The 23,796-nt window shown below is 44.2% G+C and overlaps 1 protein-coding gene across 4 annotated transcripts in view; it reads left to right on the top strand.

Moving 5' to 3' along the window:
* Window positions 1-23,796, top strand: part of TDP1 (tyrosyl-DNA phosphodiesterase 1) — a 74,589-nt gene that overhangs the window by 25,979 nt on the left and 24,814 nt on the right. For all 4 annotated transcript variants that reach the window (XM_019744840.2, XM_019744831.2, XM_074327054.1 and 1 more), the window contains exons 11-14: window positions 304-352; window positions 2,222-2,288; window positions 3,735-3,842; window positions 21,354-21,456. In XM_019744840.2, coding sequence (XP_019600399.2) covers window positions 304-352; window positions 2,222-2,288; window positions 3,735-3,842; window positions 21,354-21,456 — 327 coding nt within the window. The remainder of the gene's footprint in view (window positions 1-303; window positions 353-2,221; window positions 2,289-3,734; window positions 3,843-21,353; window positions 21,457-23,796) is intronic.

Below are 23,796 nucleotides of genomic sequence, written 5' to 3'. Positions count from 1 at the left end.
TGCAGTCAATTCAATGTTAATTTGACATTTCAGAGGAAAAAAATACTAAAATCGAAGTGTAGTTTTTTTCCCCCCATCAAATATATATGCTTCCTGTGGTTTCATTACTAGAAGTTCAATTTTTTTTTCCAGTAAGACAGGAATATTTTAAATTGTAAAACATTTTCTAAGTCTCTAAGTATTTTGAATTGAGATTTTCATTTTCTTAAAAACTAATCAGCATTCCTTTTAACAAACAGTTTCTTCAACATGGTACCTTCTAGTTTTATTGTCTTTATTTTTTTTTTCCTTATTTATTTTTAGATCTATCCATCGGTGGAAAATGTGCGGACCAGCTTAGAAGGATATCCAGGTAATGATTGAGGTGACTGTCAGAATTGTATTTTTTGTGTATATTTCATAAATGCCCTGGTAAACTTTTTTAAAACAAGTAATGAGAATGCTTTCCTCCTTGAGATGAGGAAAGTATTGGTTAGAAATTTGCAGATGATTTCTCTCTTCAAAGGATAAGAATCATGAAAATAGGTAATAGTGAGCCGTGATTTGTTCCAAAGATGATACCACACAGTTGGGCAGTTTGTATGTTATGTAACCTCACAGCAACCCTCTGAGTGATTGTTATTCTGATTTCTGCCGATAAGCCTGTGCTCACCTCTGCCACCAGCAGATTGGTTGCCCAGACAAAATATCCAAATAAATCCAGCTTCCCCTACTGCGCTGCACCTTGCCGTAGCATTCTAATACGCCTTTCTCTGATCTCTCTCTGTCTCCATCCTCCCTGCCTAGATCTGTGGTGCTGTGTGGTTCTTGTGGATTTGACTCCCAGATACAGATATGTTTAAGGTTCAGGACTTAAGTTTCAACCTTTGATTATAGCCTAGTTGATAACAACTAATCTCTCAAGAACTTCATCTGTAAATGCCTAGGGTGATTTTGTAGACCTCACCTTGTTCTCTATTTCCCTTATACCAGGGCTAGACACTAAACTTTTATTTGGAATCCAACAGCCCCCAGATTGTGCATTCAGGAGGTAATAACCAAAAACCCCGTGTATGTCTCTGGAAAAAAGGAAGTCTGAGTGGTGTTTGCTTGCGGCTGGAAGCAGAAAGCTCTGAATTAGACTAATTTAGTCCAATTATTGCTTGTCATACTAGATGCGACCCTGCCAGATCAATCTCCGTAGGGTTTGGAATGTTTTAGCCCATTTGTTGCTTTTTAATGGCAAAGCTGAAATTTCACTGAGACTCAGATGTGGTGGATTGTTCTGTTTTGTTGTCTTCACCTTTTTGCACTTTCCAATAGGCTCGCTCCATTCAAAGCATACTTTTTAATGGAGCAGAACATGGTATTTTCAATAAAGCTATTTTATAACTGGTCCTGAGACCCTGAGTATGTTTTCAGTTCCTTGCAGTAGGATATACAACATGCTGCCTTTGGCAAGTCGGAGACGTTTAAAGCCCTCCTTGGGTACAGATTATTGCGGAGAACTTCCAACCTGTCTTTGGGGAGTGACTGATGGGTCTGCAGAGGAACTTTCCTCCTTTCAAAGATGAACAAAAATTGGCTTCTAATTGTGTTTTCACTTGCATCTGTTTATTTATTTGCAAGAATATGGCTTTTAGAATTCCTTTTGTAAGACTCGTTTACTGAACATTTTAATTTCCTTCATGTTAGTGACCATCCTCTTCCATTTGTAAGAACGTGTTTAGCACAAAGTCTGTCTGCAAGTAGCAGAGTGTAAAAGATGAAGGAGGCGAGAGAGCCGAATTCTCCTAGGAGTTTTCCTCCTACTCTGCCCCAGGTGTCCTGGGCTTGGCAAAAACAAGCACCCCAGACCTTACCTTGAAAAACGAGGCCAACAGAGTCTCACTTTGATGAGTTCGGCCGAATGGGCCAAGATTCTGTCTGTGGTTTTTATAACGCTTCAAATATAGGTATTAAATTGCCACCCCCTGTGTGATTAAATACCTTTTTCTTTTCAGATAGTAAACATTTACTATTTAATATGCATCCCTAAGGAAGGAAATCCCATCGAGAAAACACACCTACATAGTGCGAGTATAGACATTTGCTGTCAAAGAACTGTTCCATAAGATGACATCATGGAAGTTGTTTGGTCTTTTTCCTTTTACCTTTTTACTGTTTACTAAAGATTTTCTTCTTAATGAAGGATCCTCAAATTATGTTCCATAATTTTTATTTATTTTTCTTCTTTTGAAAGCCGGGGGCTCTCTTCCCTATAGCATCCAGACAGCGGAAAAACAGAATTGGCTTCATTCCTATTTTCAGTAAGTAATTGGTTTAGAATGCTGCTGTTGCTTCATTAGGGATAAGAATGTTTTTTATGTCAGTTCGATTGTTTTTAAAACAACCTTATGTAATATAGCTATATTTTTTATCTGCATATGTTAGTAATAGAAATAATTGAAAACAAAGTTTTGAACGTTTTTTTGGAATAGGTTTTTAATGCCAAAGAGTAAAATTTATCTCTGTGACGTTTCTGTGTGTATATTGGTATGCAAAAAAAAAAAAAGAAAAGAAAATAGCATGTTGGGTAGTTTAGAATTTACATAAATACGTTCTGGTTCCTATTTCCAATATGTAAAATAGAATCATTCTGTCTATACAGTCACATGCTGTGTAACGGCAGGCTTGCTGAGGGCAGAATCCTGGCCACTGTGTCTCTGGCATATGGGATAGTATGTGGCTTGTTGTAAGAATTCAGTAAACAGTTGAATGGACAAGTGAAAGGAATGTCCTTTGTCCTCCAGCTACAGCGGTTGCACATCTGGTATATTCTAGGCTGATCCCAGTTTCATACTTGCTTCAACAGGCATTTGTTTTGCTGGACAGCCGGAAATGAAGGCAGATTCCATTTCAGTAATTTGCAGTCTAATTCAGTATGTCACCTTGAGTCTTTCTTTGATGCTTTTTGGAGATTGTTCCTTACAAAGGACTTTTCTTTAGATTGAGGACCTTCCAGTAGTGTCTTCATTCAAGTGAATTTAATAATCTAATGATGGACCTACCTAATCCTGATTCCGTTCTTGCTGGCTGTTCTCGTGAGGGACCATCCCCCTACATATATTCATAAGTAAGGATTGTTGCCTCATGACATAGGTCATTTTATTTCCCATGGAACCTGAGTCTGACAATGTTGGAAACTTACAGTCCAAACTCAGGATATGTGAATATTATAAGAGTTTGACTAAAGTATTTCTGAAATATTCCCCAGCTTTTTTTCAACATCCCATTTTGACATTCATACTGTTTATATTTTTCCCATTTTGTATTTTGTTTCATTCAACAAGCTTTTACTGGGCCTCTACTCTGTAATGTGCTATGGGAGCACGATTCCAACCTTTGAGAACTCACAGTCCAGCTAGGCGACAAGATGTGCACACGTGCTGTTAAAAGCACAACAGAAATAATATAATATATGCATATGTATGTGTACTCATGGCAAAGAAGACGGGAAAGCTGTGTGCCAAAATGTTACCGTGCTTTGTTTGGCGGTGGTAGTATATGTTTTTTCTCCAGACCTACCTTCTAGAATGAACATGCGTTCTGTTACCTGAACAGAGTTTACAAAGCTATCACAGGTTATATCACAGAGAGCTCTCTACTCCATATTTTTTAGATTATAGGATGTTGCTTTTCACAGAGTTTTCTAATATTAGCATTATGACCCATTTGTACTTTCTCATTAGTGACTTGTGTCTTCCTGTCACTAGCAAATGGTCAGCCGAGACATCTGGCCGCAGCAATGCCATGCCCCATATTAAGACATACATGAGACCCTCTCCAGACTTCAGTCAGATTGCTTGGTTCCTCGTCACAAGGTAAACAGTCCTTACATTCCTAATGGGAGGGATTTTTAAAATGTGTTTAACGCCTGCTCTGAATACTGAGTGGGTATCCAAGAAGTGATTTTGTGAATTGTCCTTAGTTTTCTGTGTGTGTCTTGTGTGAGCCTTATTTAAGGGAGGCCCATCACTAATCTCTTTGTAGAGCATGTAATCATTGCCTGCTTTTACCCATATGGCATTCCAGTATGATTAAAGGATACCTGAGAGACATAACTTAAATAACAATTTAGAAAATACTTGGGACCCACTGTTGGCGCTTCCATATAAGAGAGGATGTATTCCCAAATATAAGAGACACCACCTTCATTTTCTGATGTGTTTGCCACCTTATCTCAAAGTCAGAATCCCAAACCGAGCTCACCTATCTAGAAGGAGAGTCTTTCCCAACATCCCTCTCTGCCCTAGTGGCACCTGCCCACTCTCTCATCAGGCATGCAGCCTGGCTGTCCTCTTGTCCTAGTTCTTCCTTTGAGCATTCTGCAGAACTCCTTCCTCCTCTGGATGCTGGACACACAGGAGAAAACAATAAGATTTACGTAGTGCCTTTGAGATGCTCACGGTTTCAGAGAAGTCAAAGCCAGACACAGGAAGAATTAGAATAGGAAGACATCTGTTCTATGCTTGGGGTGGGCACAGGGATGCTTTAGCGATAGCAGTCAAAGCCTTTTCATCCTTGAAACGTCTCAAACTTTCTTTTCTAATCCCTGAAATTACCACCAGGTCAGATACTTGCCACCTGAACTTTTGAAGTGGTCACCTGTTTACCTGCTGTCCCATCACACAGTGCGCCTCTTCCCAGGCCTAGCTGTCCATGACCACTCCTCTTTCTCAGACATGGATTTTCTCATTGTCCCATGTCCAGGCACAGGGATAGACAGATAAACAAAGATGAGCTTCCTGCTCTCGTGGAATTCACAGTAGAATGAAAATGGTTTTATCAGACATCTCATTGGCCCCATATGATTTAATTATGGTTGTGACACTTTTCTGACTATTCTGCATAAGTAGATTTTCACCCAGCAAGGCCTTAACCATGTTGAAATTCTCAGCGTAAACGTCACTGAGTTCTCCTTTCTTCCTTAGCCTGGGGCCTCCCATAACACCCTGGGCTTCCTGCATGCTCACTGTTCTTTCCCTTATGGTGCGGCTGCTTCTGTGATCATTGATTAGCTTCCCTTCCAGACTCTGGGCCAAGTTCATGTCCATCTTATTCAGCACACCCAGTACCTGGCATGTAGGGGAGCTCAGTGCTGATTCGTTAAGGAGGAAGCTAAGTGAAGGTCAGGATGATGGTTGTAACATTGAAGGCGGGAGATGCTTCCAGGGTGATTCCTAGGCTTGGGGCGCGGCTGGTAGAGAGGGGGTGGTCAGTGTCATCAATAGAGAAACCAGGAATGGAACTGGTTTCAGTGGGACAATTGTCAGTTTGATTACAGATTGTTTTATTGAGGTGGCATTGTCAAGTGGGATTGTTTGTTGGAGGTGTTATATTGGAGCTGTACATACATCAAGTATATTTTGGAATTATCTTTAGAACTGGTTATGGACACCCTGAGCCTTTGTGGCTTTTTCAGGGGAGAGTGTGGCACAAGGTTGGTGCCTGGGAGTTGAGGAACATACAGGAAATAAATATCAAGTGGGCTTTTCATGAATGAATTGGATCCAAGCCTTTCGTCATGAGTTAAAGAGCAACTAGTCACCATCCTCCACAAAATAATCTTCCTTCTACTGAAGAGAAATGTTTCACGTTCTGTTTTGGACATCATAAAATTTAACCATTCTTTTAACATTTATTGAGCACCTACTATATAGCAGGCACTCTTCCAGGTCCTGGGAGTATAATCATAAAACATAATCTTTGACTGTGTTATGTGGGACTTACACAAAAAACAAGTACATTTCTTTATATACATGTGAAGTGGTGATGAGTGCTATATAGAAAAAGATAAAGTCAAATAATAATTTAGGTGCCAGTCCTTTACTTGAAATTTTTAGTCCCAGATACAGTTCAATATTTGAAGTTTGGAAAGATAATATGGTACATATGCCGTCTACTAACATCCTTAGTGGTGTTACAAGTAGTCTCTTGTCAGCTTGGGTCAACCTTTGCCACCCAGTGAGTCAGGAAGATTAAGCTTTGCCAGTAAATGAAATGAGTTAGGATAAAAGCTTAATTTCAAAGTTAGCTTAGGTTGTTTTTAGATATTCAGAGCTAGCATGTAATGTGCTTGCTGTCGGTTCCGGGCACTGTTCTAAGCACATTTCATCCACAAATACACACTCTCATGTAATCCTCAAAATAATTGCGCAGAGTAGCCATTCGTGCCCTTCACATTGGGGGACCTGAAGCACAGAGAGGTCAAACAAGAACCCGGGCACCCCCTCCAGGACCGCGCTGTAGGGTAGTGAGTACCTGGGTGAGGGAGGGCCCGGGAGGCTGCTCATTACATAGAGTGGTTAGGGAAGGCCTGACTGACATTTTAGTGACATGAGGGGAGGAGCCAAGTGCATGGATAGCTGGGGGAAGCATCCTGGGTCGCATGTGAGAAGCAGCCAAGTGGTGTGACTGTGGGGAGTGGTGGTGAGGGGCAGGTGAGGTCCAGCGGCCACACGGTCCCCTAGATGGTCTGTCCTGGTGGAGAATGTTGTCACTTTTGAGAATAAATTCAGAACTTTGAACAATTGATTGATGAGTGCTGCTATCCTTTCATTTAATACATTTTCCTACTTTAGAGTGATGAGGCCGGGTCGTAGGGAGAACCATGGATTCTAGTCCAAATGTAGTGATAACGCCTAGCAAATCTAACAGTCCATCAACCAAGTGGCAGATGTATTGCATTTTAAGAATTGGATTTTAGCAAAAGATAAATACATAAATTTAACCTTTTTTTTTTTTGACACTTTCCTACTTTTATTATTACCAATCCATGTTAATGTTCGTATTTAGGAAGAATAACCCCTCTTTATTAAATGCAACAAAATTAAAACACATTTCCCAGAAAAAATTATAGCAGTAATAAGATGTATGGTAAGCAATATGAAAATGACTCTTTTTTTTTTTTTTTAATAATCCAGATCTGCACATCCAAAGAAGTGTTGCTTTTCAAGGGAGTCGGTCACCTTTTGAAACTTGGTACTTTTACTAAAAATAGACACTTTTTTGGGCCTTGTATTAGTTTTCTGTTGCTACCTGATAAGTTACCACAAACTGAGTGGCTTAAGCAGAGGATCAAAGTGTTGGTCAGGGCTGCAGTCTCCTCCGAGGCTCAGGCTGCCCTCTAAGCTCACTGGTTTGCAGAATTCAGTTGCTTTCTTGGTGGCTGTCAGTGGGAGGCCATCTCAGCTCCCAAATGCCACCTCCATGCCCTGTCACGTGGTCCTCTCCATGGATAATTCACAGCATAGTTGTTTGCTCTTTTGAAGCCAAAGGAGAGTTTCTCCTCAGGAAGCATCCAGTCCCTCTTTTACGGTCTCGCCTGATAAGGTCAGGCCCACCCACGATTATTCCAAACCTTTTGATCAACTTACTCAGTTGATTGGTAGCCTCACCGTAGGAATGAAATCCCATTGTATTGACAATTTTTGCTTACAATCAAGGGGAGAGGATTAGACAGAGTGTACACCAAGCACAGGGGCGGGAATTCCGCCTTCTGCAGGCCTCATTGTATTTACTGCCCAGGTTGATTCATCCATCTTATTTTCCAAACTCGATTTGAAATAGTTCCCTGCTGTTTTCAAAACTGAGTTTTATCTTCCATAGTTAAACAAAACTACCCTTGAATGTCCTCCAAAGAGTGAAGCTCAAGCTCCAAAGGCTGTTTGAGAAATGAAGTTCTGTAATTATTTGGAGCCAAATTATTTGGAGCCAAATTATTCGTAATTATTTGGAGCTACATTGGCGTAAGGGAATAACACTGCAGCACAATTGACAGGAGAGCCGTTCACTTGGGTATGTGGAGTTGCTAAAAATAATAATAAGTCTTATAAAAAGATAAGGAGGCTCCCCAAACATCTAATTTCCTAATCTAAAAAAAGACACTCATCACCTTGGAGATGTATTTTACATGTTTCCTATATAGTGTGAACGGCCTGTCTTCTTACCTGTCATTTTCCTACCCATCGTAAATAGAGGATGTTGGCTTCCTGGTCACGGGGACTCTATTTCATCCGATTGACACTCCACAAATGTGGAAACTGCCTACTGAAGATCAGGGGCTGACATCTCATAAAAATGCTTATAAAAAATTAATATCGTTTTCATCTTCCATTTTATTTTTCCTTTTAAATACACATGAATCACAGTTTTTCATTTCCCCTCTTTCATATATTGTGATTGGGGTTCTGACTGAAAACATTTTTCACAGATCCTGGGTCATACTTGAGTATAGAGTGGCTTCATCACCAAACACTGTAAAATTGGCACTAAAACCATTTTTAATGAAGTTTTTGTTTTATTGGACTTTCTGCATTAGAAGTTTTTGTTCTACTCTAGGAGAAAGTCAGTTTGTAATGCCCACACTTCTTTTCCTGACTCATCCTGACTATTGATAACTATTTGTTTAATGTCCATATTTTCTTTCAAAACAAAATGTAGTGCCTAGTACAATGCATGGTCTAGATAATTTTGAATGAAGGAAGGAATGAATGAATAACATCCTCCTTAGTGTAAAGACCATTCATTGTCTGACTGCTTCTCAGGTTTTAAGTTTATGTTGTTCTTTTTATGCTTGTCCTTTAGGTCCATCTCGAATGTTCCCCTTCAAAACATTTTCTAGCTCAGCAGATATAACTCCCCCGTTTCCCCGAAAATCAGACCTAGCTGGACAATCAGCTCTAACCCGGTCTTATCGTATATTATGTAAGACCCGGTCTTATTTGACTATAAGACCGGGTCTTACATAATATACGATAAGACCGGGTTAATTTTTAATTTTTGCTCCAAGAGATGCATTAGAGCTGATTGTCCGGCTAGGTCTGATTTTCGGGGAAACACGGTCATTGTTTTTTCCTGTGTGTTTTGTACACTTTTTCTTGGTGCTTTTACATCTTCCTTGTTGGTTCTGTATGAGTCCCATTTTTGTAAGTATATTAGCTGCTTGAGAGCAGGGGCCAGATCTTACCCATCTTTCTACCCTCAGCGTCTAACACTGTGCATGGCTCATGGTCAGTGACCAGTGCATGTTTGAGTCAGGCCCTTTACAACATTGTATGTATTTTTTCCAAATACATAATATGTGCCCATAATAGGAAAAAGGTGTGCAGAGAACGCTCGTCTTCCTGCACCCAGCCCCCAGTTGTGCTGTTCCTCAACTTCAAACCATTACTACTAGGGTCTCAGGTTTAATAGCTTTCACCCTATCGCCATTTTCAAACCCGGGTACCACGGATGAGGACAGTAGCCAATGAGCTAACGTTCTGTGCAGGAAATAGCACTGAAGTCGAGTCCGGAGGTCCATGAAGTCCATGTCCGAATTTGGGATTGCCACCTACTGGCCTTGTCACTTAAAGTTTGGAAGTCATTTTTATGATCTGGGCTTTTACTTATTAAATAGTCCAAGGATGATGAGAGAAAAATACATGTAGAGGTTACCTGTTAAGCTGTATGATGTATTAAACATTCGCTAACTGCGTGTCAGTAGGTGCTAACAACCATGTGTTGCGCTCGTACTCTTAGGCCTCTGAGATTCGAGAGAGCAGCTTATGAACCCTCTCTTTTTCATTTATATGCCGCCTAGAAATTTGTCCATAAATATATAACCCTTTCTAAACTTCATGTTTAAAAGTGGGTCAAAATTATTCTGTGTGATGGACATATATGTTCAGCCGGAAGTATATGTTCAAAGAAACTTAAAACTAGCACTTCATCTTGAACTTATTAGAATGTTTTGTTGGCTGGCAATTTCCCCGTTGGCTGGTTGCTTGTATGGAAAGCTATTTATAGTTTTCGATCCTGTCATGAAATCATCCTGTGTTTGATGGGCAGCCTGTTGTTATGGAAATTACTGGGCCATGATGACAAATACAGTGTTTAAATTGTACCACAGGACTAAGCAGGCAAGAAGATGAGCCGGACAAAGCAGCCTTGGCTGAAAAGATCGTGCCTACAAGTAATTGGCAAACCCAATGAGAACAATTACGAAAGCTGTGCATTGTGGGTGGGCAGAGAGCAGTCGCTCTTAAGGTTTCCTAGCAACTGACAGGCATTGTGGAATAGTTGGGATGAGCAGAAATGTTGGTGCTCCACTTTGGGGGGAAATGAGATAAGCGCTTGACTACCAAACCACCATGGCTTTTTGAAGAAACATAAAAGACGTCCTGCCCTCCTCTGCTTTTAACATCGCTGTGCAAAATTTCTTCTCTGATGTCTGTTCCTTTGATTCGGAAACAGTCTCTTTCTCTCCTTTGTCTGAGTTTTTTGGTCCAAAACCAAATTGGATCACACACAAAAAAATATTTGTACATGTCTTTGGGTAGACTTGGTTGCCTGGTGCTCCAGCTCCAAGATACCGCAGTTAGTTGGTAGGCCTCGTGTACTTTGTTACAAATAATGGTTATCAGCACTAACGTCTGCGAATGACTTCCGTTCTGCATTAGAGGTGATTCAAGGTCATGTCGTCACCTTTGCTTTTTTGTCTTCCAGTACAAGTACACCGCAGACAGAGCGTGCTCCTTCTCAGATTCAGGGAGCAGGTCTCGTGCATCATTGTCCCTGATGGGGAAAGGCTTGATACCCCCTGACCTAGGCTCTCTGGGCCCTTTGTACGTGGACTTTGCTAGTCACAGAGTGTGCCTGTGGCTTCAGATGAGGAGGTAGTGTTTGGGAGCCCTTCACCCGGAGCTGGCCCCCAAAGGAAATCCCTCACAAATAACAGCAAGTACTTATGTGGTGCTTACTTTGTGCTGCCAGAGCACTTGTTTGTACTGACTCATTTAATCTTCCCAATTAGGAGCTAGTGTTGTTATCCCCATTTCAGAGATGTGAAAACTAAAGCATAGAAGCTTAACATGCCCCAAGCGACCCACTGGAAATGTGGTAGAGCTGGGATTCAAGTCCATGTAGTCTAGCGTGAATAATTCTTATCTGGGAGCCAGGTGCTGCCCAGGCTTTGGCTATGGATGAGGAACCAGGCAGGCAGGGTCCCTGCCACCAGGAACTTCTTGTCCTTCTGCTCTGGGATTGGCACTGCTGCCTGAGGCTCTGGAGAGAACCACAGCTCAGCAACTCACCGGAGCCCCCGTTTCCTACAGTAGCACCTTGCCGGGTCTTCCCTCCTCCCTGCTACGCCCTTTAATGCTGCTGACTCGGGCCTTGCCTTGCCTTTCCCTGGCCTTTCGCCCATGGCCTGGCGTCCTCCCCATTGCTTTGCCATAGCCGTGCCTCCCCGTAAGATGGCTTTTGTGGCCCCTGCTGAGCAAACGCAGGTGCCTGTGTGGCTGGCAGTGAACAGCCCGAGGCTGCTTTGTCTTCGACTTTGTGTGTCCTGCTTCTGAGTCCCTCAAGCATCTGTTTTGTGCCAGGCTTCGCTAGGGTACAGCGCTGACAGCTTCCGGCTCTTAAAACACTTCTTCATTCTGATCATCCAGTTCCCATTTTCTAGTCAGCATCCAGGCACCTGACAGATTTCTTGAGCACCTAATTCCTCCGGCTTCTGCCCCTCCACTCTGTTCAGACCAAACTCAGCTACGTTGCATAGGGGTCAATGCCAAACAGAGCCAGGTCTTCAGGACGTATCTGTGTCATGTTGCTTTTAAGTCCCATATCATCGTTCAGCCTTTTACTCCTGCCATTTGCAAATACACGTCATTACCTACTCCTGATACCATGCTGGGCCTATGGGCCTGGAGACATCCCTGAACTTGGGCTCTTGATAGCTGGACCTGCTGATCTGCTGAGAGCTTGATCATTATGTAGTTAGGTGTGTGTGTGTGTGTGTGTTCAGGGGAGTTTACCCTATAGCAGTAAAGGGCATCCAAGACGGGGTTCATAGAGGAGAAAGGTCACTTCTGCATAAAATAACTAGATAAAGCTTCAGGAAGTAGTACGTTCTGTGTGTGATAGGCCGAGGTGGGCACTTTACGTAGAGGAAATCATACACTTGAAGTCCTGAGACAAAGCATCCTGGGGAGATGGAGTGATCGCGTGGGCTGACGTGGGGTGTTGTGTAGGGAGGGACGGGAGAGAAGCCCAACCAGTGATGGGGCTGAGCTTGTGGACTTTGAAGGCAGCAGAGGACTTGAGACTTTTCAGGTAGGAGTCACTGAGTGTTTTGAACAAAGGAGTGAGATGATCAAAAGTGTTTTGTTAATATGACTGATAATGCCTATTGTTCAAGACTTTATCATTGACGTACTGTTTTCATGATAATGCCGTCATGTGCTCTGTGCAATCTAAACGGGACAGGTGTTATAATACCTAGTTTATGACTGTAGAAACAGACTGTAGAAACAGGGACAGAGTTGAGGCTGCTCATCTGTAAATGGCTGACGTGGAAATTGAACTCTGATGTTTTGTTTCCTCTAAGTCATATACTCTTTCTGGAGTTGGCTTATGGGATGGGTTAGAGGAACTAAAGCATGGAAGCAGAAAGTCCTACTGAGAGACCGATGTGAAATTCCAGACAGGACTGTCCGCTGGCAGTGGAATGGAAAAGCAGAGGGGCGTTCACACAGAGATGTTTTTTACAGAAGAATGTGAAGGACTCGAGAGCAGAGGAGAGTGGGGCGGGAGGAATCCAGTCACCCAACAAGCTGTGAGCAGACACTGTCTAGCAGAGTTACAGACGCCAGCAGGCCTGCGGAGCTGGCCACTAACCCCAAGGAGGTTGCTCCTTGAGCTGTGTCAGGAGGTCTTGGTGGAAACACTGTCGGCTGTGCAGCACCAACACTTGCTGTTTGCAGTGAGGCTCCGAAAGGACGAGCCTGGTTCCCAGCAGGCCACGCCTCTGTGGGACCCTGGGAAACAAAGGCAAGGCACCTCCTTCACAGGCTTTGGGGAGGATCGGGGGCATTCTTCTTCAGAAAGCCTTTCAATGTCTCTAAGGTAAATTGACCAGACATCGGCTATACATTGGACTTTTCAGTGTTCCTGGCTATACAAACCATCCGCTGTCTGTAACCACACCTTTGCTTCTAGACAGTTCCTTCAGCTCTCCAGGCTGTTTTCCCATGTATGTGGCCAGGGATTGGGCTAAATCAGTGCTTTCCCTGCCATTTTCCTTGGCATTTCAGGAGTTCTGGAAACCTCATTCCGAGCCCTCTGCATCAGTGGATGGGGGAGGAGGGCACCGTTCTGGTTTTACTTAGAGATATTCCCCTTCTGTCAGCTTTACTGTTTCTTTCATACAGAGGACGCTCCAGGTTTTACAAAAACAAAAAAACACACATTATAAGAGGTAATCTCCCAGGGCCCATTCTAACAAGCATTTCATAGTTTTGTTATTGAAAGCTTTTCAAGTTTTCATATTGCCTGTCCACCATAGGAGATGGACCAAAATAGTGGAACAAACATATCAGTAGAAACGGAAGGACTAAGCAGTTTTCAGTTATCTCTTTGGTTACTGTTGAATACGTACTGAAATTCTTTGATAGGGTGTTCTCAGCACTGGTTTTGACCTGATATAATTGCAAAGCAACTCTTGATCCTGCTTGACAGTAGTTTTTGTCATTTTGGATTCAGGATGTTGATGTGATGGCTTCTGAAGCCGTGTAATCACATTTGTGGGATCAAGTATAGATGGGTCCTTTTAAAGGGGAGGCTGGCCGCGAGGCTGGACTGCGCCCTGCAATGAAAGCTAGCCGTCCAGATTCAGTATGGATTGGAAAGTGTGCTTGGGGCCGTAATCTGCCTGTGACTGAGGAACAAAGCCAGATTGTAGATAGATTTCTCAGAATTTATTTGATTTGTCAGAGTTGTTACTTGCAAAAGCCCACACCCGCAAGTATCTGACCTCCTGTTGTGTTCTGCTCTCGACTATCTGGGGTAAAACATGTGGTGTTCACTTTCCTTTTTCTTTTCCTGCTAGCATTTCTTTGTTAACACACTGTATCTGTAAAACTTAATACCAGCCCCCAAACACAGCTGACATGTTGCGTCCCCTTTGGTATGTAATCTGACTTGATTGTTGGACATCTGCAGAATAGGTTTAATTTTAACCCTGCTATTAAATTCCTGGCACTTTATCACTCATATCTGTGTTAAAAATATGAGGGCGTATATCTATGTCACAGGGACTAAAATCCTTTTGACTTCCCGTAGAAAATAGAAGCTCACTATATTTCTGCTGTGGGGACTTGTGCAAGGATTGTGAAATCAGTGGAGCAATCTGATGACTCATTGTAGACCCACCTACCACCAACGCTTTCTAGGATCAGGAAGCCTGGATGGACCTGCCTCTGGAGAGTCCATTGCTTGGTGACTCACACCAGAGAGAAGGACCAGAGTCACCCTCCCACCAATTTAGCAAAGTATTGGTGATGGTAATAGCTGACATCTACTAGTGTTAAGCATCATTTACACGCCAAGGACTCTCCGCACCTTATCTTATATGATCCGCACATCACCTGTATGAGGCAGGTACCCTACCATATGGAGGCTCTGCAACATTAGCACTAACTGATAAAATGCGTGCGAGCTCAGATTCTGCTCCTAGCCACTGCCCTTCTGTGCCTTCGTACTTGATCGTCAATCACTAGATGTTTTCTCTGGGTTTCGTGACTTTAAAGTTTTCAATTCCCTAACGATAATGAGCAAATCATTTTGATAAACTGTATCTTCTAAGCCTTTGCATATTAGTCTCCTTTCGTGAATTAATGAGATGTTTCTTGCCTGCATAACATCTGCAGGATTCACTTGGGAGACACCTGTGGGCTGGAACAGCCAGACAGCGTCTTGAAAGAAAACGGGGTTTGTGGAGGAGGAAAGGGCTCAGATACCCACAGGAACAGGTAGGGGGAGGCATGTGGACGAGGAGATGATGTCTGCAAGACGTGGAGATAGTCAGTAAATCAGTTCAGTGATAATTAAAAGTAGATCTGGAAAAGGCATAATGGAAGATAGGATTGAAAAGCATTCATTTGATCAGATTGTTGAGGGTCCTAAGTGCCAGGCTGTGCATTTATTTTGTGTGTGCTAAAACAGAAAGGACGCACTGATACTGAGAACCACTGGAGGAAGATGTAGACTGAGAAACCAGAGAGGGCAACCCATTTGGATCTAGAGTCTAGGGTGAAAAAGACTGAACTAGGGAAACCTTATTGGAAATAGAAAGACGTTACAAGGATAAAATAGCTTGGTGTCTAGTTGTCCATAGTTGCCTATGGAGCAGGCAAGTCCAAAACACCTGGAATTTCCGAGCCTGCCTGAATGAGACTGTGGGCAGAAGGAATTCAGGCAAGAGCTGGTTTTCAGAGGGGAAGGCATGCCGATAGGTTCACTTTCTGGAGTATTGGATTTGAGGTGACAGTGTGACATCCTAACAGAGAAATCCAGCTTGTGTTTGGAGATGCTCATTTGGAAATTTGATGAGCAGTCAAGCAGCAGAAGCCTGGGAGTCATCCTTTCAAAGTAGTGGTTACAATTGGTGAGCGGAAAAGTCCCCACGGAAGAGAAGACGGAATTGAGCCAAGGATGGAGCGTAGATTTAGATGGTACAGGGTGGGAAGGATAGCAAGTGAGAGAGAAGCTGACTAGTCACGTGGAGAGAGAGCCAGGAAAGGGAGACCCGAAGAAGGTGCAGAATACCCTGTCAGGGCAGCAGAGAGGTCTAGAGCAGGACTTCTCAACCTTAGCACCAATGACATTTGGGGCCAGGTCATTCTTTGTTATGGGGACTGTCTTGTACATTGTTGGAGGTTGGGCAGCATCCTGACCTCTACCCGCGAAACACCAGCCAGTCAGTCGCTTTCCACCCTCCAGTTGTGACAATGAAAAAACGTCCCCAGATATTGCTAATTGGCCCCTCAGGGCAAAGATCGCCCCCAGTTGAGAACCACGGGCCTAGAAGAATAAGGACTACTGGTGTTACTCACTGTATTCCCTGTGCTGTACTTTACATCCCCTTGGCTATTTTGTAACTGCCAATCTGTACTTCTTTTTTTTTTTTTTTTTAATTTATTGGGGTGACAATTGTTAGTAAAATTACATAGATTTCAGGTGTACAATTCTGTATTACATCATCTATAAATCCCATTAAAGAACTCTACAAGAACTTTCTGACTCCATCAGAAAGAGCAATATAAGAATAATGGGCATACCAGAAGGAGAAGAAAGAGAGAAGGGAACAGAGAATATATTCAAACAAATCGTCGATGAGAACTTCCCAAACTTGTGGACAGAACTGGACCAATCTGTACTTCTTAATTCCTTTGTCTTTTTCACCCAGCCTCCCAAGCCCCCTCTCATCTGGCAACCATCAGTTTGTTCTCTATATCTGTAAGGTCTGTTTCTGTTTTGTTCGTTCGTTTATTTTGTTCTTTAGATTCCACACATAAGTGAAATCATACGGTATTTGTCTTTCTCTGACTTATTTCACTCAGCCTAATTAATACCGTCTAGGTCCATCCATGTTGTCGCACATGGTAAAATTTCATTCTTTTTAATGGCTGAGCCATTTTAGACTTCTGCTCTCCAGAAGTGTAACATAAAAAATTGGTGGTGTTTTAAGCCACTAAATTTGTGGCAGTTTGTTAGAGCAGCAATAGGAAATTGATGCACACTGCATATCAGTAAAAAAGACAAGTAACATAATTTTAAAATGGATAATTCACCAGAATTAAGAAACATAGATGATCCAGTAAATATGGTTAAAAATCCTGAGCACCATTTGTAATCAGAGAAGTTCAGTTGAAATGAGCTGTATTTTGCCTGTTAGCAGACATTTTCGTAGACACTATCTACCTGCTGTTCTCAAAGATCCAAGAAGAGAGTCTCTTACCCATCGGTGATAGTCTAAACAGGAAAGATTGTTTTAGAGGGAAATTTAACAGAATCCATCAAAATTAGAGATTATAATTTTGTGTGTATCTGTGTATAGCTTGAATCTTTTACAGTGAGGATATCTTTCCATATTATTTGTGAAACTTTTTTTTCAGTGCATGAAAAGAAACAGAGCCCAAGCACAGTACAAGAAAACCTACAGCAAATGCAAAATGGACAGTAACTTACAATGTCAGTGTGTGTGTGTGTATGTGTGTGTGTGTGAGAGAGAGAGAGAGAGAGAGAGAGAGAGAGAGACAGGCTGTGGAGTTCTAGGGCGCGGGTGACAGCAGCATTAGCTAGTTACTCATTTCCTTCCTCGTCACCCCAGCTGCTCAGTGTTTGTCTTCTCTCACATCCACAGTCAACATCTGTTTATTGCATCTGTCTGTGGAAATGTCTGCTCCCGACCCCCACCCCTCGTCCTCTAGGATGGGTGGCGGGAAGCTGAGTCTGTTAGTCATTTCTCAACACTTTGTGCAGCTGCTGCCCAGATTAAATACCAGTGATGAAAAGAAATGTTTTATCACTGGACACATGTTCCCTTAACAGCAGTCATCCATGGGGATTTGTGCACCTTCTAACAAAACCTTCAAAGTAAACTCTATCAGCCACTCAAACAGGTGCTCAGTCCAGGGCTGGAGGTGGCAGATAACAATACTGTGTTACCAAATTTTAGACTTTTAATTAAAGATACATGTTGCAGGACTTGGCCCAGAGACCACTTTGATTGCTCCTCTCTCCTTTCTTGCATGGCTATTTCCCCCAACGCACTATCATGAACATTCAAATAAACACTCCTCAGTGGTGAGTTCCCAGTGAGAACTGTGGGTTTTATCTTTGTGGTTGACAGAGGTGGAGGGGAGCCATCCAGTTAGATGTGAGTATGGCCGTCCCTAGTCATTGTAGACTGTAGCCTAGAAAACGATGTTGGCCTCATCGGCTAAAACGCCTCCGTCGGAGACAGGAAACTAAGACCTGGGAAGAAGAGTGCCATAGGGTGTCACACTTAGTGAGGAAGCCGGGACAAAATCCCCTCTCCCGGTTTGGGGTTCAGGGATCTTTTCTCAACATTGGCTTGCCTTCCTTCTCTGTATACCCTAGATGGCATGTGTGCTTTCTTTTAGGATCTTTTTGTGATACATTATTAGCTTAAATTGACTCCTAAAGGTTTAATCTTTGGGGCAAAATTTCCACGTTGTGGACCGAGATCAGGTGTCTAATAAGCAGCCACACCGCATGGCTATGACAGAAATCTGCCACCGGTTAAGCTCCGTGTTAAGTGGCCTGTGAACTGCCCGTTTGAATAACTGACCTTTGGTCAACTTAGCTGGGGGCTCAGGCAAAAACAGCCCACTGGGGGTTTGGCAGTGTCCATTTTGCCTAGACTGACCCACGTTTTCCAGAATCCCCTTTCTTGTATGTTTTCGGTGAAGATGGGCCCAGAGGAGATTCCTGTGGAGATGTGGAGGGGGATGTGGAGCAGCGGCCATTGTTACAACGCACGCATTGTCACTTTGCTGACTCACCCTGTTGGCGTGAGGCAGTGCTCCCCTGGGCCCTGCTTCAGCTTCTCTAAGCCCTGGGCCTCTCGTCAGGTGTGTGTGTGTGTAGCTCTGTGGCGAAGCGGCCCAGCTTCTGCAGGACCCCTATACCCCCAATGCCAGAAGCAGCCTGAAATGACATGGTTTTTGTCTATACGAAGCCATGTGGCTTCAGCTCGTTGCTGGTGGTTCTAGCGTGTTGCTCTCCTACTTTATTTCCATCCTTCCCTGGCCCCTGCCAGCCCCGCAGACTTCAAGCTCCAGCACCAGGACGAAGACAGCGGCGTTACAGAGCCTGCGTTACTGGCTTCCACAGTTAGGTGACATCAGATTCCTGTAAACACTTATCTTTGTATACATACTACACGTGTGTGAGCATGCACACACACATACATACCCCGCAAGTAGTTCTTTTCTCTGGTTGAACCATGGCTGCCACACACATCTCCGTCCACCACAAGCCACTGTTTCACCCACCATTACTTTCTTAGTGGCTTGGGCAGACTTTCTGGTGGACATTGCAACTTCGTACATCCAGAATCCTACCCTCTGGAATTCTCCAGCTTACAGAATCGTTCCATACCACAAAGAACGCAAAATAAACTAAACACCCCAACCTTCTTCGGTGATGAAGCATCGTTCAACATCCAGCAGCAACAACAAAATCACAGCACTGGGGAAGGCGGTAGGAGGGGCAGCTCAGTCCAGCAGGAAACATGGGGAATATGGTGAAACTGGGTGTGAACGTGACAGTGGCCACCACTAGAAGCCAGGACAAATAGTGGCCAGAAGTCTTGAGTGGAGGAGACAAGAAACTAAAGCTCCTTTGGAGTTTCGGGAACAAAAGAACTTGTGAGCAGCTCTGGCATCACTGCCTCACCAAGGACAGCTGTGCTTCCGCTGGCCTATTGGAGGTGCCCGTTCTCACCCCCCACACTCAGCCAGCGGGGTCAGAGTTTGGAAGTTGGACCCCATGTCCTGGCTGTCCTGGGAACCTCTGATCCAGAGGGTGTTCAGAGTGTGAAACACCATTAAAGATGCTCTTTTAACATGTGCTACTGATTTAGCACCTACACAGCCTACAGGTGACTTTTATTCTCATTGTTAAGGTGAGATTTTAAGGTTCTAGCTCCTTCCAGTTCTATTAGAAGCTAAATGCAAAGGGATTGGAGAAAACCATCTCAAGAAGTGTTCCCACGGGCTCCATTGATCTTTATTTTGGAATTAGCCCTCAGGTCTTGGAATGTTGAGCAAAACGGGACTAGTGAGGAGGGAATAAGAACAACCCTTCTGGAAAGCACCTCTGGCCTGTGGTGATAAGATGCTGAGAAGTCAGGGTAGTTATCAGGAAGGTGATAATCTAGAAAATGGGAAAAATATTTGTGGGGAGACTCATGCTCACTGGTTGGTTTGGTTTCGCAAGTTGACCAGTATCTTTGCCCAAAGGTCACCTCATTTTACTAACAGGTGAGAGACCTAAAAGGAAGCTGTCATCTTGGACTTGAAAGAAAACATTCGCTCCTTGAGTCATAATAACACTTGATTGCCAACTTGGAATGAGAACAACCCTTCTGGAAAGCACGTCTGGCCTGTGGCGATAAGATGCTGACAAGTCAGGGTAGTTATCAGGAAGGTGATAATCTAGAAAATGGGGAAAATATTTGTAAGAAGACTGCGTCCATCTCACATTCACTGGTTGGTTTTGCAATGAGACAGGTGTCTTTGCCCAAAGGTCACTTTATTTTACTAACAGGTGACAGACCTGAAAGGAAGCTATCATCGAGGGCATATCTTTGTGACACATCACAGACCTTGATGTTTCTGAGTGTGGCATCGAAGATACCCTGTCCTGAGTGTAGTCCATTAAAGAAGGCAGGAAGGTCTATAAATGCAGCTTCTTTTTTCAAGTTAGTTTAAGTTCTTTAAGAGTTTCCTTAGCTCTGATTTCTGTCATCCTTCGTGTCTGTTCCCATGGAGCCTGGAACAGATAGCATTCTTTTCACCTTACTTGGTAACTGTTTTTCTTTGACTCTCCAATTCCCACGACACTAGCTCCTGCACTTAGTTCAGAAGAAAACTCGATGCCTCAGTGAATGAATCTTGAAATATTTGGTTATCTATGACATCAGGCCCTCAGGGTCTCATAGCGGGGGTTTTACTCCACATTCAAAAAATGAAATAGAATTTGGATGAACCTAACTGGAAAGAAACTTGCTTACGGTGGGTTTACATTAGGTGGGTGGTGGATGAGCGTTCTCAGCCTGATTTGCTGCCGGAGAGAGAGACTCTATAAAGACGATGCTTCAGAGCTTAGTCATCTTCAATCCTGAGTGTCCGATAGCATCTTGGTACCTCCCATCTGATGAGTTCCAGTCTCCTGTCTCCCGCTGCATCGTGTGATTTTTAGCCGTATCCACAACTCTTTTTGTGTAAAACATGACACTGAGTGCACCATTTCTTTATGGATACAAATCTGAATCTACTGCCCTCAGAGCTTTTCTTTAGATTGAAAGTAGAAATGAGCACTACCTAGCCAAAAACAAAGGGCAAAAACTACAAAGCTTAAGACACTACCATGTAAGATTATATTGACGTAGTTTTCTCTTAAATACTACTTTTATACACAACAAAACCAACATCCTAGCTACACCAGGGTCATGAAAAGAAAAAGCATTTTGGACGGGGCGGGGGGGATCTTTCTTAGGAAGGATAATTATTTTAATAGCTGCCCTCTGGAAAACACAGATGAGGGTGAAGCGATCATAAGTTAGCAATTAGATAAATCTTGAGGACCATAGTACAGCAGGTTTTACATTCCATTTTCCAAAACACACAAGTCTGCCAGAAGCTGAATGAACGTGATAGTGGCTATCTATGTTTTTGACCGATGCTCTTGCAGCTGTGAAAGTTTAACCTGCGCTGAAATGCCTCACTGAGTTGCCTCCTTCTGTGCGTTTGTCCCTGCAGCGCAAATCTGTCCAAGGCCGCCTGGGGAGCGTTAGAGAAAAACGGCGCCCAGCTGATGATCCGCTCCTACGAGCTCGGGGTCCTTTTCCTCCCGTCAGCATTTGTAAGTTCACACTTGGAACTGCCTGACTGGTCACATGAGAAATGAATTGGGTTTTTATGTTCCCTTCCTTTAGTCAGGATGCCCTGCCCAAGGGTGGGAGGTAGCAGGCCCAGTTGTACCCCAGAATCAGGATGACCGGCCGAGGGCGGGAGGTAGCAGGCCAAATTGTACCCCAGAATCAGGATGACCGGCCGAGGGCGGGAGGTCGTGTGACCCGATTGTACCCCAGAATCAGGATGACCTGCCCAAGGGTGGGAGGTAGCAGGCCCAGTTGTACCCCAGAATCAGGATGACCGGCTGAGGGCGGGAGGTAGCATGGCCCAGTTGTACCCCAGAATCAGGATGCCCTGCCCAAGGGTGGGAGGTAGCAGGCCCAGTTGTACCCCAGAATCAGGATGACCGGCCGAGGGCGGGAGGTCGCGTGGCCCGATTGTACCCCAGAATCAGGATGCCCTGCCCAAGGGTGGGAGGTAGCAGGCCCAGTTGTACCCCAGAATCAGGATGACCGGCTGAGGGCGGGAGGTAGCATGGCCCAGTTGTACCCCAGAATCAGGATGCCCTGCCCAAGGGTGGGAGGTAGCAGGCCCAGTTGTACCCCAGAATCAGGATGACCGGCCGAGGGCGGGAGGTCGTGTGACCCGATTGTACCCCAGAATCAGGATGCCCTGCCCAAGGGTGGGAGGTAGCAGGCCCAGTTGTACCCCAGAATCAGGATGACCGGCCGAGGGCGGGAGGTCGTGTGACCCGATTGTACCCCAGAATCAGGATGCCCTGCCCAAGGGTGGGAGGTAGCATGGCCAAGTTGTACCCCAGGACCCATGTGATCTGCGCTGATGAACCACTGCTCTCAAGGAGTGTGCCTGGTTACCAATCGAACGTACTGCTTTGGGTAAAGTTGATAACAATATTGAAACAAATATCATGAAACATGACATGAAAATTTATTACAAGGTGGTAAGTGACTCAGGCAAGTGCAGACGTTTTAGGCTGAGGTGAGTGACTGGAGGATGCCTTTGGGAGCAGGAGGTGGGGGTGGGGGTCAAAGGATGCTTATGATTTAGGGCAAGTGGAGGGATGGGCATCCCAGGTGGGTGGAATGACACGAGCACAAGTGGGGAGGCCGGGAAGCTCACGACGTCAGCTGGTAAACCTGTATGTGACTTCACTGAACTGACATTTATGATTTTGACTTTGAGGGCAACCCAAAGATGTGTTTCCTGAGGTAATCTGTCATTTTGCTCAGGTTATACGGACAGAATGAGCCACTTAGCCTGTGAAGGAGGCAGGTTAGCAGAACAACTCGGTTGTTCCCTCCTCAGGGTGTATCACAGGCCCATAACTGAACATGCTGTCTGTCGGGGATGACCTCATAGACGCTCGGTTCAGCTCTGCAAGCACCCATGCCTCCTGTTTGGTAGGTTCTGGGAATAGAAGGAGGAATGAGAATGGTGTGTTTGTTCTCAGGGAGCTCATGGATAAGTGAAGGAAACCGTTACTATAGTATGTGATGAGAACTGTGGTATGGGGCGTTCAAAATACAAGGACACTGAGAAGAGGAACCGTGCAATCTGCCTGGGGACTTGGGGAAGGCTTCTTTAAGAAGGTGACATTTGACCTGGGTCTTGAAAAACGAGTATGAACTTAGCCCATCGTCCAAGGGAGATGAGGCTTCCAGCCGCTGAGAACAATGCATGTTGCATTTGAGAAACAGCAAACGTGAGAAGGAGCCAGAGTGCTGGCCCTGAGGTTGCAACCTCTTCTGAAGGAGACTGACAGGCAGGACACAGTGGGGTTGGACCTTGGCCCACGCAGATAGTGGAAAGCCATCCGTTTTTTAAGCAGAGGTTGCTGGTCTCATCGGGTCAGTTTTCAGAGAATCTTATAAAACATCTCTCCAATTCTAATTTAATTTATATTATTCAAAGGGTACTTGAGGATGAGGGCATCTTAGTCACTTAAACTGTACTATTACAAAGTTCTGGTTGTTGGTGAATTACTGTTACGTTCACCCCACTGTCCTAGTTCAAAGTGTAGAAAGTCACCTCTGACTCCTCGTTTACCCCCATCTCTACGCAATCACCAAGTTGTGTCCCTCCTAACTCTTTAATGCTGTTGACAACCTGTCACCTCGGGCCATCCCTGCTGCCACTCTGGCCGGGGCATGAGTCCTGCTACTCCAGCCTCTCCGCCCACTTCCTGTCCTCCCCCCAGCTGCTCGGCCCTGCTGCCAGAAGGTCTTTGTAGTCCACAGATCTTGGTATCCCGTGGCCCAGGCAAGTTGACACACAATTAACTATCACACCACCCTTCTCACCAGCCTAACTACATTAGGAGTGACAC

The sequence above is a fragment of the Rhinolophus sinicus genome, linkage group LG03 (genome assembly GCF_036562045.2).
Source record: "Rhinolophus sinicus isolate RSC01 linkage group LG03, ASM3656204v1, whole genome shotgun sequence".
Classification (NCBI taxonomy): domain Eukaryota; kingdom Metazoa; phylum Chordata; class Mammalia; order Chiroptera; family Rhinolophidae; genus Rhinolophus; species Rhinolophus sinicus.
Note: the sequence above shows the minus strand (reverse complement) of the source record. Positions and strands in the feature narration are given on the sequence as shown.